Source organism: Python bivittatus, unplaced genomic scaffold, assembly GCF_059951505.1.
Source record: "Python bivittatus isolate LINGU-HERP-01145 unplaced genomic scaffold, Pbiv_v1 ctg000630_np1212, whole genome shotgun sequence".
NCBI lineage: Eukaryota > Metazoa > Chordata > Lepidosauria > Squamata > Pythonidae > Python > Python bivittatus.
Window position 1 is genome coordinate 37,954 of NW_028277091.1, and position 13,698 is coordinate 51,651.

General features: G+C 46.1%; 1 protein-coding gene across 1 annotated transcript; it reads right to left on the reverse strand.

Moving 5' to 3' along the window:
* Positions 1-1,159: 1,159 nt before the first annotated feature.
* On the reverse strand, positions 1,160-10,555 carry LOC148214527 (ceramide synthase 4-like). The gene is made up of 9 exons (XM_088151043.1): positions 10,086-10,555; positions 8,313-8,486; positions 7,325-7,442; positions 6,790-6,908; positions 5,223-5,280; positions 4,862-4,912; positions 2,275-2,469; positions 1,914-2,042; positions 1,160-1,306 (listed from the first exon to the last, which is right to left on the reverse strand). Exons 2-9 carry the CDS (start codon positions 8,480-8,482, stop codon positions 1,160-1,162), a joined length of 987 nt encoding a protein of 328 aa, XP_088007169.1. The 5' UTR covers positions 8,483-8,486; positions 10,086-10,555.
* Between the last annotated feature and the right edge of the window lie 3,143 nt (positions 10,556-13,698).

The window sequence follows — 13,698 nt, forward strand, 5'->3', positions numbered from 1 at the left end:
CGGGGCCATAAGGGCTGCCCGTTTAGCCGTGGCATCTGCCAAGGCATTCCCCATAGCAATTTCAGAAGTAGGGGACTGGTGAGCAAGGCATTTAACAATAGCAAGTTTAGAAGGCAAAGGAAGAGCTGAAAGTAGATCAGAAACATATTATCCATTCCTGATTGGAGTCCCTTGGGCTGTTGGATATCCACGGAGTTTCCATAATTGACCAAAATCATGAACAACACCAAAAGCATAACGACTGTCAGTGTAAATGGTGGCAGACTTCCCAGATGCAAAACAACAGGCCTCAGTGAGTGCTACAAGTTCTGCAATTTGGGCTGAATGGACTCCAATAAGGGGAGCACAGGTTAAGGGCTCAAAGGAAGAACAGACAGCAAAGCCCGCTACCAGCTTCCCAGAGGAATCACAGAAGCAGGAGCCATCGACAAAAGGAATGAAATCAGAATTCTGGAGGGGAACATCAAGAAGGTCTTGATGTGGCTTAGAAAGAAGCAAACAGGGAGCCTCACAGTCGTGAGGATCTCCATCAGCAGGCACAGGAAGCAAGGAAGCTTCCTTAAGGGAGGACAACGACATAAATGATCTGATCGTCATAATGTGGTTTGTGGTTTAACGGAATAAAAAGGATAGCAACCAGGTAAATGGCACCGCTTGAACAAGCTGTCAGTTTGACGGCTCGGGCAAGCAGGTCGGCATTGCATTGTGTAAGTACCTTGTATGTTGTGATTGCATTTATTTTTATGCTGCATTTTATTTTCAATAAAGCTTAAGTAGAACTTAGAACTTTGAAGTGACATGTTTTATGGTGTGTCTGCCTCCCGTGTTTAACATGGTTTTTCCCTGACAGAATGGTCACTAAATGAGGCAGTTGCTAAAAGAGGACGACCTCCAGTGACATTCTGTGGCTATTAAAACTTTTTTATCCTTCAGCCCCCCGTCCCTCCCTCAACCACCAACCTTTTATTTCCCGAAAATTATCACTGCTACTCCTGCAACCTGAGGAGTTTTCCTGGCCTTGATGTCACCTCCCACTTCTGGTGGTTTGATGGGCTACATGAAGGTTAAAACTGCTACTTGTAGATAGCAATGACAAGCTGAGGTGACCCGAGGTGTGTGGGGGTGTCAAAAAAGTCAAGTTGGCGCTGCAACTGTGCCATCAAAGCCCTGCCCTTTTTGCATGCACTCCCAAAACGTACTTGAATGGAAAAATCACCAGGCGAGTGAACAGGAACACTACGGAGAACGTGACAAAGAGGGTGTTGCAAGTCTTCTGCCACTTCAGGTAGTTAAACATCTTCGCGAACTGGGGAAAAAGAGAAAGAAAGAAGCAGAAATTGTTGAGCGGCTGAGGTTCCTATTGTGAAAGGACTTGACTTTCAGGATTCGGGTTCAGGTTTCTCTACATTTAAACTGCAGCGCCCATCTTCTCTCTCCCACGAAGGATGCTGGGAATTGTAGTTTGGGGAATATGTAAATGCCCAAGAGAAACATGGCCATAGGTTAGCTTACAAGCCTGTCTTAGTCTCCAGCAGCTCAAACCTGTTCCAAACCTCCGGTGCTGAATGCAGAACAAGTGCAAAGTCATTGTTTCAGACTGAAAACTGGGCATCTGAAATATGAAACAATTCCAGCTTGAATTGCTTTGCATGCCGTTGCTATCTCTGAAGTGCTTAGGCGTATTATTTCTCTTCCTTCAAACAAGCCTTTAAACTGGGACTACAGCACCCATAATTTAGCCAGTCCCAACACTTCTGACGGCTTGCAGGAAGGAGAAGGCTGGTATAAATTCCTTTCTTGATTTATTTCCTTTTTCCAAAGAACATGAAAGAGTTTTTTTTCAAAAAGAGAAGGGGAAGAATCTGTTCTTCCTTCTTGGGGTAGAGGAGGAGTGTTCCTGAGCATTAACTTACGTGCAGGAAAACATCTGAAGGTTCGTGTATAATCATGACAACCGAACCGATACGGATGTAATTCGCGCAGTATGAGAAGCTCATCAGGAGGAGGGCGGCCCCATGGTGGACAATTTCCTTACAAAAGTCCTGCAGCAAGAGGAAAGATTGAAATGATGGATTTTGTAGCTGCTCATGGGGGCCAGACCCCCCATTATGGGGAAGGGGTTTAGAGTGGAATGTTTTGCATTTGCAGATACACCCAACTAGTGCCCTCGTTTTTCACTTTTTCTCTTCATTTGATTGATTCTGCAGTTTTAAAATTAGCCACCCAGAGTCTCCTTAGTGAGATGGGCAGCCACTTAAATCGACAGAAAGGCACAAATGCTGGTTGTAGGCCAAAATGAGGAACCATGTTCCCTCGTGGATCCGAACGGGGCTTCCTGACCAGCCGGACTGATCTCTTCCGCCAGAGACCACTCACCGTCCGTTTGACCTTAAAAGGCAGCATGACGACCAAGGAGCAGTAGAAGGAGAACTGCGTGAGGTAGTAGCCACAGATGCTGGGCTGGAGAGGCTGCAACGCACAAGGGGACGGGTGGAAGGAAGAGAAACGGCGTCATACAATCCCAGCTCTCAGCTTCCCAAGCGAAGATAAAGCAGGCCTGGCTGGGGAATTCTTTGGAGTTGGAGTCCACACATCTTAAAGGTCCCAGGTGTGAGAAACAGGGTCCTCGAGAGGCCCTACAAGCAGGGTCTTCCCTTGACATTTCATTTCTATCTCCCTTTAACTTTTCAGCCCCCTCCCCCTGCTTTTTGTGCAATGCTCTAGAGAGGAAAGGGGGCAATGGGGATGAGGATGAAGGTCCGAGGCAGTGACATGAGGTTGGGAAGAGGTCATAATAACGCAACCGACCAGACCTTCCACACGTGTACATTGTAGATGCACAACGATGAGTTCTGAATTTGTCAAACTGTGAGGTCAGAGCAGACCTGCAGGGTTTCTCCTTTCTAGCTGCATGCAAAAGTTGAGCCAACCCTGGTCAAATCACAGCTTGTGCTAGAGGTTAGGAGGAATGCCGCGACTGTGCCAGATGTCGGGCAGCGGAGTGGGCTGCCACGTGAAGGAACGGGTTCTGCTTTGTTGGGAGGAAAGGCTGGAGGGTCGTCTGTCCGAGTTGCTCTACTACTGTACCGTGTTTTTCCAACCTGGCAACTTTAAGATACTGGCTGGGGAATTTTGGGAGTTGGAGTCCACACATCTTAAAGTTGCCAAATTGGAAAAGCATTGGCTTGTGCACTGAGCAGGGGCTGGACTAGACAAACTCCAAGTCTTTCCAGCTCTGTGATTCTATAATTTCGCCCAGTAGTTTGTAGCACCTCTTTGAGCAGAAACCACAGGGTCCAAACATTTCCTGTAGGATCTTCCTAAGACCTTTTCTAATCTTGCTTTTGGATTGTTTGCAGATACTCTGCCCCTTCCCACGTCTCAAATTATAATTGTTTTTTGTGCTTTCAAGAACCATGAGCTCTTCTAAGCAGTTGTCTGAGTGTTTGAAAATGATGGTAATTCACTCTTACAAAGCTGGGAAGGCAGGGAGGGAGGGAGGGAGGGAGATGATAGATGAGAGAGAGATGAGAGAGACTTAGAAAACTAAACCCCCCAGTGAGCCATTTCAGCCATGAGAAACATTGTTCAGAAATGGAAGTTACACAGACTTGATCAAATCATGGCAACACCTGGAACAGCAAGAAAGCCTTTGCTAAAACTGGCTCCAAACTGGTCAGATTGGGAAATAGAGCCCATGGACAATCTGTTTTAATGTTAGCTGAAGCTGGAGTGGCTATCTGCTGCTCCACAGCACAGCATTGCTCATACAACTGCGCAGAAGGAAAGACGTCTCCAACTAAAGATCTTTAGAACTGTCCCAGAGCCAGTGAATGAATTGAAGCTGAAAAGAGACCATTCACCAAGACAATGGTCTGAACCGTTTTTTTTCCACTGTCTTCTGCAGAACTCTATGGTCCTGTGAAAACTTGATGGGGTTCTGTGAGGGTCTAAAGGACAGAAAAACTGTTCATTTCAGCACAGTCAATTTTCTATCACTACAGTTTTGAGCAGGACATTGGGGAAGGGTTTTGAATGGCCTTCTTGGTCCCTAAACCTAAATATCTCTGAACATATGGGGGGAGACCTTAAATATGCAGTGCATGGAAGGAGAATCTTTCTCAGCTAGGAGAGTTCTGAAAGGAAGAGTAGGAAAATTCCAACCCAGGAATAGAAAGACTCTATTTGGTGACTAGAAAAAAACTTTTGGAAGCTCTTATTTCTGCTAATGGTGGTGTTACAAAGTCCTGGTGCAAAGAGCATCCAAAATTCTGCATCTACCACATTCACCCTTTTCTTACTTTGAATCTGTATACAACTGCACCGCAATAGTAAGGAGGCATCCACATTTGCAGAAAGGTGTGGTGTTCAACTTTCTACCATGTAGCCCCTGTGTCAGCTGTTGTTCACTTAGGGATTCACTGACATCTATAATCTTTTGCAAATTACTCTAGGTTCATTCGGGATGGCTGGTATACACTATTTTTCATCTCTCTCCCTCCTGAGCACACCATCCTATGATTTTGCCTAGGATAACATGTTGGTAGAACTTGTTCTCATGTAATCTTCCATTTATTTGTTTGTTTGTGTGTTTGTTTACTCAATTTATTAGCCTCCCATCTCCCTTTATCCAAGTGACTCTAGGCGGGATACAAGAAGGTTGTATAACTATTTAATCCCTTAGGTGGGTTGCTTTTTAGCTGTAAGAGATGGAAAGGATTGAATTTTTAAGGCTTGAATAAATGCTATGCATGGAAAGGCAGGTTGCATTTCAGTTTCATGCCATTTTTGCAAAGGGGGATGCTAGTTGATTAACAATTTCCATCGAAATGTTCCTTCAAATGTCTCCCTCACTCCTTACCTGCTGTGGGTACCCAACCCAACATTGGCGGAGATCCCAGAACCAGGGTTTCTGCAAGAAGACACAATTCATTAGGGATCACACCATACCAGCCCACCAACACTTCCCTGGAGCTCCCTTTTAAGGGGATGATGGGAGAGAAAGGAGACCACTGCATGAAAAAGCGACTCTGGGCACTAAGAAGTTTGAAAGAGGTTGGAAAATGAACACTTTCTTTCCTACACTCCCAACGTTTTCTAATAAAAAAGGGAAGCATTAAATATTGGGGGCTGGGAGGCAGAGAAGAGTCAGCCACATTACACGTGTTGAAGTGTCTTTTTTGACGACAACCAACAAAGGTGGGGAAAGCGTTGGAACTCACCTCGTAAAGGACGGCCAACCCCGTGCAGAAGGAAATAACACAGTAGATGCCTCTCCAGCTGGAAAACAATCAGAAAATACATCAGGGCATATTGGACAGCAATCCGGGAGATCCAGGGATTCCGGAGCTAGAAGGGAACGCAAAGGTCATCTAGTCCAGCTGACTGGGTGCAAGATATCCCCTGCTCCAACGGCCCTCATTCCACCTTCTGAAGCGGTGAAGAAGTTTTCCAATGCTTAGCTTTTCTTGTACTTGAGCCCCTTGGCACAGATTCTGATCTCTAGAATGATGCAAAATACCTTTTCTCTTCCCTGAATCTGATTGTTACGTAAATACTGAAAATGAAGATTTCGTCAACTGCTGTTTTCTCAGATACTTTCCTATTTCCCCTCTTTAGCCCACAGACCTGGGATTTCCTCCCAGCCAAGGATTAACCTCACTCAACCCTATTTATCTGCCAGACAAAAACCTAATTGTTCACTGCCCTCCAAAATATCTTAAGTAAACCAAAAGACCCAGTAGCAGAGGAAGAAAAAACAGGAGTCATCTACAACATACACTGTAGGGACTGAAACCAACACTATGTAGGGCCGACAGGCAGAAGGCTGGCAGAGCGCATCCATGAGCCCCAACTGGCAGTCAGAAGACACGATGAAAACTCCCTCATGTCACCACACACGGACAGACTCAACCATCGTTTCAGCTGGGAAACCACCAGCATCTTAGACCAAGCCAAATCCAAAAATGTGAGGGAATTCCTGGAGGCTTGGCATTCAGACAAGTCAGCCATCAACAGGCACGTAGAGATAAGCAGCATCTACACACTTCAAAAGAGGCAATAGAAAAGAAAAGAAAAGACCAAAACATCTCCTCACCAGCAATCATCACCCAGATAAGCAGAGATTAACACCAAGATTATCACCAGACACACAATCCAGCAGCAAACAGTACCCTAATCAAGGAACTACCAGAAGGAAAAAATAAAAGGAAACAGCGCACACGCACACGCACACGCACACGCACACCAACACTGGCAGGGCATGCCACAGCATATAAAAAGAGGGCAAACCTCACCCACTCTAGCACTGAAGATGTTACCTAGCTGGGTAATGAAACGTTTGCAAGAACAGAGCCAAGCTGAGAGAACTGCAAGGACTCCATGGTTCAACCCTGAGCTATCGAAAACCCAACTGCACATCTCAGCAGGGCTAGGCACCTGGTTCAGTTGGGGATCAGGTATGGAGCGCTGATGGTACAGGGGGTGGATCCGTTAGCAGTTGCAGTAGGAGATATGCCTGTTCGTCCGCAAAATGCCAGCCCTGGTTGGCACAACCAGTCACAAACCACCCGACAGATGCACTCTCTAACAACCCAGTGGGGTCCTTAACCAGCAATCGTAAGATACTGGAAAGTGACACTTCCCTTTGCATCACATAAACTTCCTTCTGGAATCGTTCACAATCCTCTTGGAGGGTCCGATGGGACAGAGATCCTGCTGGGCACTGAGGGGTGCACCGCTGCCCATGGGCTGCCCGTTGACCACCCCGCCCCAACAGCTCCCACTCACCCGGCTTCACAGAATTTCTTCGTCAAGCTGGGCCGGTCCTGATTCAGGCGGCATCGAAACCACCTCTCTACCTGCCTTGGCTGGAGGTCGCACTGCTTGGCCAAGCTGCTGACCTCCTCCTGGAACGCAGGACGCAGAAGCAGGTCAGAGGAGCTGTAGATCCGACCCCGAGACCCCCTTGCTGGGATAAGGCACAGCCCCCCTTTTTAAAAAGGGAAACTGAAGCAGTTTGCTTTGCAGAATCTCCCTGCACCTTTTCCCCCTTGATACCAAAATGGAACGGGTTTAGATGCTCCAATTCCTTCTCCCACATTCCCTTCTTCGGGGTTGTTTTCCAAATTTTCTCTCTGATGTACAGCCTTTGGATCCACTAGTGGCCTCCCATCCAAGGTCTCTCCAAATGACCGGCCCTACTCAGCTTTCAAATCAGCCAGTGTCTACTTTATAAGGCCAGTGAAAATCAGGAGTATTTTATCAAAGGCCAGAGTTTTAGCTCCCTTAGCCACACCTTCCAACACGTGTGGAAGAAACTCACCTTTTGGGGACGTTTCCTCCGCTTCCTGTAAAAGGCTTCCAGGATGGGGCTTGGAGAAGGTTTCCGCCGCACCTTTTCTCGCAGGCCCAGTTTTCTGCTCAGGGGCGCGCCGATGTTCCTGGGAAAGGGAACGGCTGGGGTCAGACGAACGCTGGCTAACGTTAGCCGGCCCTTGGCTTCCTCGTTTCACGCTCCGCTCAGGAACAGGCACGTGAAGCCAAAGCAAGGAAAACAAGGCTCCTGAGCATCACCTGCTTGTCAAAAAAATTGGTGAACTATAATAAGGAATACAACGGCTGCGACAGAATAAAGTAGTATTTAAATAATAGTGATTAAGATCACACTTAAGGGAGTATGATGTGAACATAGCAGGAGCTCAGTCCCTTAACATATTATTCTGTATTCTGTATTCTGAATTAAATCTAGACCATACAGAAACATATTGCTATGTCCTCTCATTTTTACAGTATAAACAGATTCAAAAATGGATAAAGAATATATTTCTTGAATGCATTCTTTAATATCGGGAGTGAGATTAACCCTAGCAAGACTGAGTGGCTTTCGGTTCTGGGTCCCCCTGGTTCTGGCCATTCTCCGTCTCTTGTTCTGGACAGGGCTGCACTGCCCCAAACAGGACCAGTGAGCAATTTGGGGGTCCTCCTGGACTTGTGGCTCCTTTTCAAGGAACTGGTAGCAGCCAAGACTGGGGGGGGGGCTTGACCGAGTTTCACATTGTGCCCCAATTGTGCCCTTTCTGGACTAGGAGGTGATTAGGATCAAAAAGGAATGTCAGGAATGATGATGACGATGATGATGTCATTTTCAATTTCCCTTGCTTCTCGTTATTGTCAAATTCAGTTTGTGAAAAATGGATGCGAAAAGCGAGGTATAAAAAAGGGACCTTCCACTGTTTCAAGAGACATCGGGCTTTTGGGAGGGGAGGGAAGGAAAGCTCCCTCCAAACAGTTTCCATTGGCCAAGAGCTTGCCTTTCGAATAAGAACTGGAGGGCGACCAGCAGGACAGCAATGGGGAGGCCGAGCAGGAGGTGTCGGGGTTGGGGATAGTGGACGTCCTCCGTCTCCTGCATGTCCTCCCAGGTGATCCCTGGAGGTAGCCAGTACTCCTGTCTCCAAAGCCACCGCGTGAGCTGCGCCATCTCCCTGGGGAGGAGAGAAAAAGGCAGGGGGTGAGATGGGACACTGCAGGAGTGTTTCCGGAAGGAGGGTCCTCTCTCAGCCCTTCCAGCCGCGGCTCAGGGGAGCAGCGCTCCTCCATCTTCCTCACCTCCCAGCAGCCCTTGGAGGTAGGCCAGGTCAGGGAACAGACCGCGCAAGGACTACTGGACTCTTCTGTGACCAAGTGTCACAACATAATCTTGAAAGCCTGCCAGAGTTTCCCTCGGCCCCCTCTTCTACCAAAGAGAATCACGGCGGAATTATCTTGTTTCTTAACCTTTATTGATTTTCAATAAACAATGAAACATAAGAAAACAGAAAAAACAAAGAGAGAAAAGTTTAGAAAAAAGAAGTTAAACGTGCAGAAAAGGAAAAGAAAAAGAGAGAAAGAATAGGTGAGTTCCCACTTTCTCTGTTGCAGATACAAATATTGAATACATACCGCTTTTACTCTAAGAATAGAGCCAATATAAAGTACTTCTCTAATCCGAATAATTATCAAATGTTGCGCAGAGTGCAGCAATACACCCAGGAAATTGCCAAAAATACACATCAGCATGAGAGATTTACAAAATGCAATGTCCGTATCTCGTTCTCCAAAGACATCCAGCCAGAAAATATAAAATATCTGGTTGTTTATTGATAAAAATGCAAAACTCCATAAAATACAAGTTTCATACAAAATATAGGGAAAAAAACACTTCTTCTCATGTATTTAGCAACCAAGACTTAACAACTACCCAGGTATAACAAAGTCTCTAGCTAAACAAACTCTCAGAGAAGAAGTACACTACTTGGTTATTAGTTACTACCACATAACCCATAAAAACGGACTACATGGTGGCGAAAACTCTACTGAGGGGCTGGGCATATAATCCTCCCGTTTTATTATCACCCCTTGAGTAACTAGCATACAAACGCCAATAGGTGGAAGTAAATAGCAGTAGACGTGCAAACCAGCAATAACAATTTTCACATGACTTACTTAGCCATAACAATCCGTTTTGAAGATAACGAGCTGCACTTCTTCCCATGAGAAAATCCTAACACAAATCCCCAAATCAACATGGCACTAGGGCATAATGCCGAGCAAAAAGGAAGAAGAAAAGCGATTTCCAAATAGAAACAAGGCTAACCCCCCCCATTTTTTAATCTCAATATACTATGTCACCTTCTCCGCCACTGCCATTATTTTCCAGCCGTAAATATCTGCGTGTTTTGACCTCTGGGTGCGTAGCAAAAGCTCAGTAGTGTTACCATCTACCATCCTCCCTTCCCAAAGGCAATAGGAAGCACTTCCATCTCACTCGTATTTCCCACCCACACTAACATCCGCTTACACAGCCCTAGCAACTTCCTCACTCAGTCTGAATCAACAAGAAACCCCTCTAACCACTCTCAGGGGTCGCAGTCTATATTCCTCTTTCCTGCTATCAAAGAACAGTAATCCTGACCGCATCGTCAGACAATCCTGGTCCCAGGAAGTTACCATTAATCTGTCAGAAGCCACAGCCTATGTTTTAACCATGATCAAACAGGTTTACTTTGTACACTTTCTGTTTACTTTTAAGAAAGTGGTCATACCTTCATCCTAGCACGTACTACCCCACAGATTGAGTCTTTATTTTTTTCTGCTTAGCTGATTCTTTCAGGAGCAACTTCAGTACGCTCTCTTTATCTTTCAGTAATTTAAGACCTTCCTTTTGGAGATCCAAAATAATGTCAACATTAGACTGATCCAAGTTCTCTTCTCTTTGAAAGAGTTAACTCTTTGAACCTAGCAAACAGCGCCCACAAGTTGAATCTTTACTATTTTCTCCTCGTCTTCTTCTCTCAGGAACCACTTCAAGAAGTTCTCTTTATCTCTCAGTGATTTAAAACGTTCGTTTTGTAAATCCAAAACAATGTCATCATTGGGCTGATCCAAAATAACTGAAAGTCCAAAATAAGATTCTTTTTCTTTAAAGTCCAGTAAAATATCCATCTCTCTTTCTTCTTCCATATCTGTATTATCCATATTGTTCTCCAAGATACCCAACTTATGTCCAACTTGCCTCACATCAACAGCAGCCTCATTGAATTTCACATCGAGTTTCTTGTTCAAATTATCAAATTTATCCTCCAGGACTGAATTATTTTTTCTGCAAAGTTTTGAAACCTAATATTGAAACACTCATCCCTGCGGTTTGCTCTCTTAGTAGCCATGGGCACTAGCACTCTCTTGTGTCTGAAATACAAATTATGTTCCAAACTAAGTAAAGAGTGAAAGGGAGAAAGTCCCTTTATTTTATTTAACGTTCCTCTCCAATCAGCACCAATTAAGTAAGAAAACAAAGCAGAGTTCACACACTTCCCATGTCCACATTCCAGTATCACAAACCCAAGTGCAGATTTGCCAGGAAAAATAATAAAAAAGAATTTCTTTTCTCTTGCTTCTTAAACATTTATATAACTATAGGGGGGAAAAGTATAAACACCATGTTACATGTAAGCAAATCCATCATTTTTCCAGTCCAGATATTAACAAATCCAAAAAGAAGCATCTCCCATTTTGTTGTTGTTGTTCAGTGATTAAGTCGTGTCCGACTCTTCGTGACCCCATGAACCATATTGCGCCAGGCCTTCCTGTCCTTCACTGCCTCCCTGAGTTTGCTCAGTTTCATGCTCATTGCTTCAGTGATGCTACCTAACCATCTCATCCTCTGCTGTCCCCTTCTCCTTTTGCCTTCAATCTTTCCCAGCATCAGGGTCTTCTCCAAAGAGATCTCTCTTCGCATTAGGCAGCCAAAGTATCTGAGCTTGAGCTTCATTATCGATCCTTCCAATGAGCAATCAGGGTTGATTTCCTTTAAGATTGACTACTTTGACCTCCTAGCAGTCCAGGGGACTCTCAAGAGTCTTCTCCAGCACCACAGTTCAAAGGCATCAATTCTTCGGCGCTCAGCCTTCTTTATGGTCCAGCTCTCACAGCCATACATTGCTACTGGAAAAACCATATCTTTGATTATGCAGATCTTCGTCGGCAAGGTGACGTCTCTGCTTTTTAATAATCCTGTCTAGGTTTGCCATAGCTTTCCTCCCAAGGAGCAAGCATCTTTTAATTTCATGGCTGCAGTCTCCGTCTGGGGTGATATTGGAGCCCAAATAAATGAAGACTGCTTCCATTTCTACCCCTTCTATTTGCCAGGAATTGATGGGTGCAGATGCCATGATCTTAGTTTTTTTAATGTTGAGTTTCAAGCAAGCTTTTGCACTCTCCTCTTTCACCCTCATCAAGAGGCTCTTTAGTTCTTCTTCACTTTCTGCCATTAGGGTGGTATCGTCTGCATATCTGAGGTTGTTGATGTTTCTCCCTGCAATCTTAATTCCGGCTTGTGATTCTTCCAGCCCGGCATTTCTCATGATGTACCCTGCATATAGGTTAAATAAGCAGGGTGACAGTATACAGCCTCGTCGTACTCCTTTCCCCATTTTGAACCACTCGGTTGTTCCGTGACCGGTTCTAACTGTTGCTTCTTGGCCCGCATACAGATTTCTCAGGAGACGGGTAAGGTGGTCTGGTACCCCCACCTCTATAAGAATTTGCCACAGTTTGTTGTGATCCACACAATCGAAGGCTTTTGCATAGTCAATGAAGCAGAAGTAGATGTTTTTATTTATTTATTTTTATTTATTTAACTTGTCCCCGCCCATCTCCCCACAATGGGGGTCTCTGGGCAGCTTACAACACACTAAAAACATAAATACAATTAAAAGTTATAAAAACCAACCATTAAAAAATAAAAAAGCTAAAAAATCCAAGAGGGTGATGGGGGCCACACCAGGCCGCTAAGGGGCCAGCCAACCCCATTTCTGATATCCTCCCTCCCCCCCGCAGGCCAGATGGCAGAGCCAGGTCTTCAAATCCCTCCGAAAGGCCTGGAGTGAGGGGGCCTGTCTCACCTCCAGGGGCAAGATGTTCCAGAGGGCAGGGGCCACAGCAGAGAAGGCCCACCTTCTGGATCCCGCTAAACAAAGTTCTTTTACCGCGGGCATCCGAAGCATGCCCTCTCTGTGAGGTCGGGTGGGGCGGGTTGAGATTGTGGGGTCGAGGCGGTCCTTCATGTAGCCTGGCCCCATGCCATGTAGGGCTTTAAAGGTGATAACCAACACCTTGAATTGGACCTGGAAGCAAACTGGTACCCAATGCAGCTCACAGAGCAAAGGTGTTATATGGGTCCTTCTTCGGGCCCCCAAAATTGCTCACGTGGCCACATTCTGGACCAGCTGAAGCTTCCAGATATTCTTCAAGGGTAGCCCCATGTAGAGCACATTGTAGTAGTCTATCTGGGAGATAACGAGGGCATGAGTGACTGTTCATAGGGCATCCCGATCCAGGAAAGGGCGTAACTGGTGGACAACCCGAAGCTGTGCAAAAGCCCTCCTGGCCACAGCTGCCACCTTCTCTTTGAGCAGGAGTCGTGAGTCCAGGAGGACCCCCAAATTACGCACTGGGTCTGTCTGGGGCAGTGCTACCCCATCCAGAACCAACAATGACAACGTCCCGGATACAGAAGAGCCATTAAACCACAGCCACTCCGTCTTGCCAGGGTTCAGCTGGAGCCTGTTGTTCCCCATCCAGACCCTCACAGCCTCCAGGCACCGCGAGAGGGCGGAAACAGCATCACTTACCTCACCAGGAATGGAGATGTATAGTTGAGTATCATCAGCATACTGATGATACCTCATCCCATGATGACGGATGATCTCACCCAGCGGCTTCATATAGATGTTGAAAAGGAGCAGAGAGAGAACCGAACCCTGAGGCATCCCACAAAGGAGGGGCCGAGGATGGGACCCCTCACCCCCCATCACCACCGATTGGGATCGGCCCTGGAGAAAGGAGGCGAACCAGCACAATACCATGCCGTCCACCCTCAATTCCCTGAGTCGTCCCAACAGGATACCGTGGTCGATGGTATCGAATGCCGCTGAGAGATCAAGGAGAGCAAGGATGGTCGCACTACCACCATCCCGCTCCCGCCAGAGATCATCCATAAGTGCGACCAATACCGTTTCCGTTCCACAGCTGGACCTGAAACCTGACTGATAAGGGTTCAGATAATCTGTTTCCTCCAGGACCCTTTGGAGCTGTGAAGCCACCACTTTCTCAACCTCCTTCCACAAGAAGGGGAGGTGGGAGACTGGACGAAAATTG

Excerpts from the sequence above, each read along its gene's own strand:
- LOC148214527 (XM_088151043.1), bottom strand. The coding sequence starts at position 8,482 with ATGGCGCAGCTCACGCGGTGGCTTTGGAGACAGGAGTACTGGCTACCT. Across the intron at positions 7,443-8,312 it reads CTCCAGTTCTTATTCGAAAG|GAACATCGGCGCGCCCCTGA; the intron begins GCAAGCTCTTGG and ends TCCCTTTCCCAG. Across the intron at positions 5,281-6,789 it reads AAGAAATTCTGTGAAGCCGG|CTGGAGAGGCATCTACTGTG; the intron begins GTGAGTGGGAGC and ends ATTGTTTTCCAG.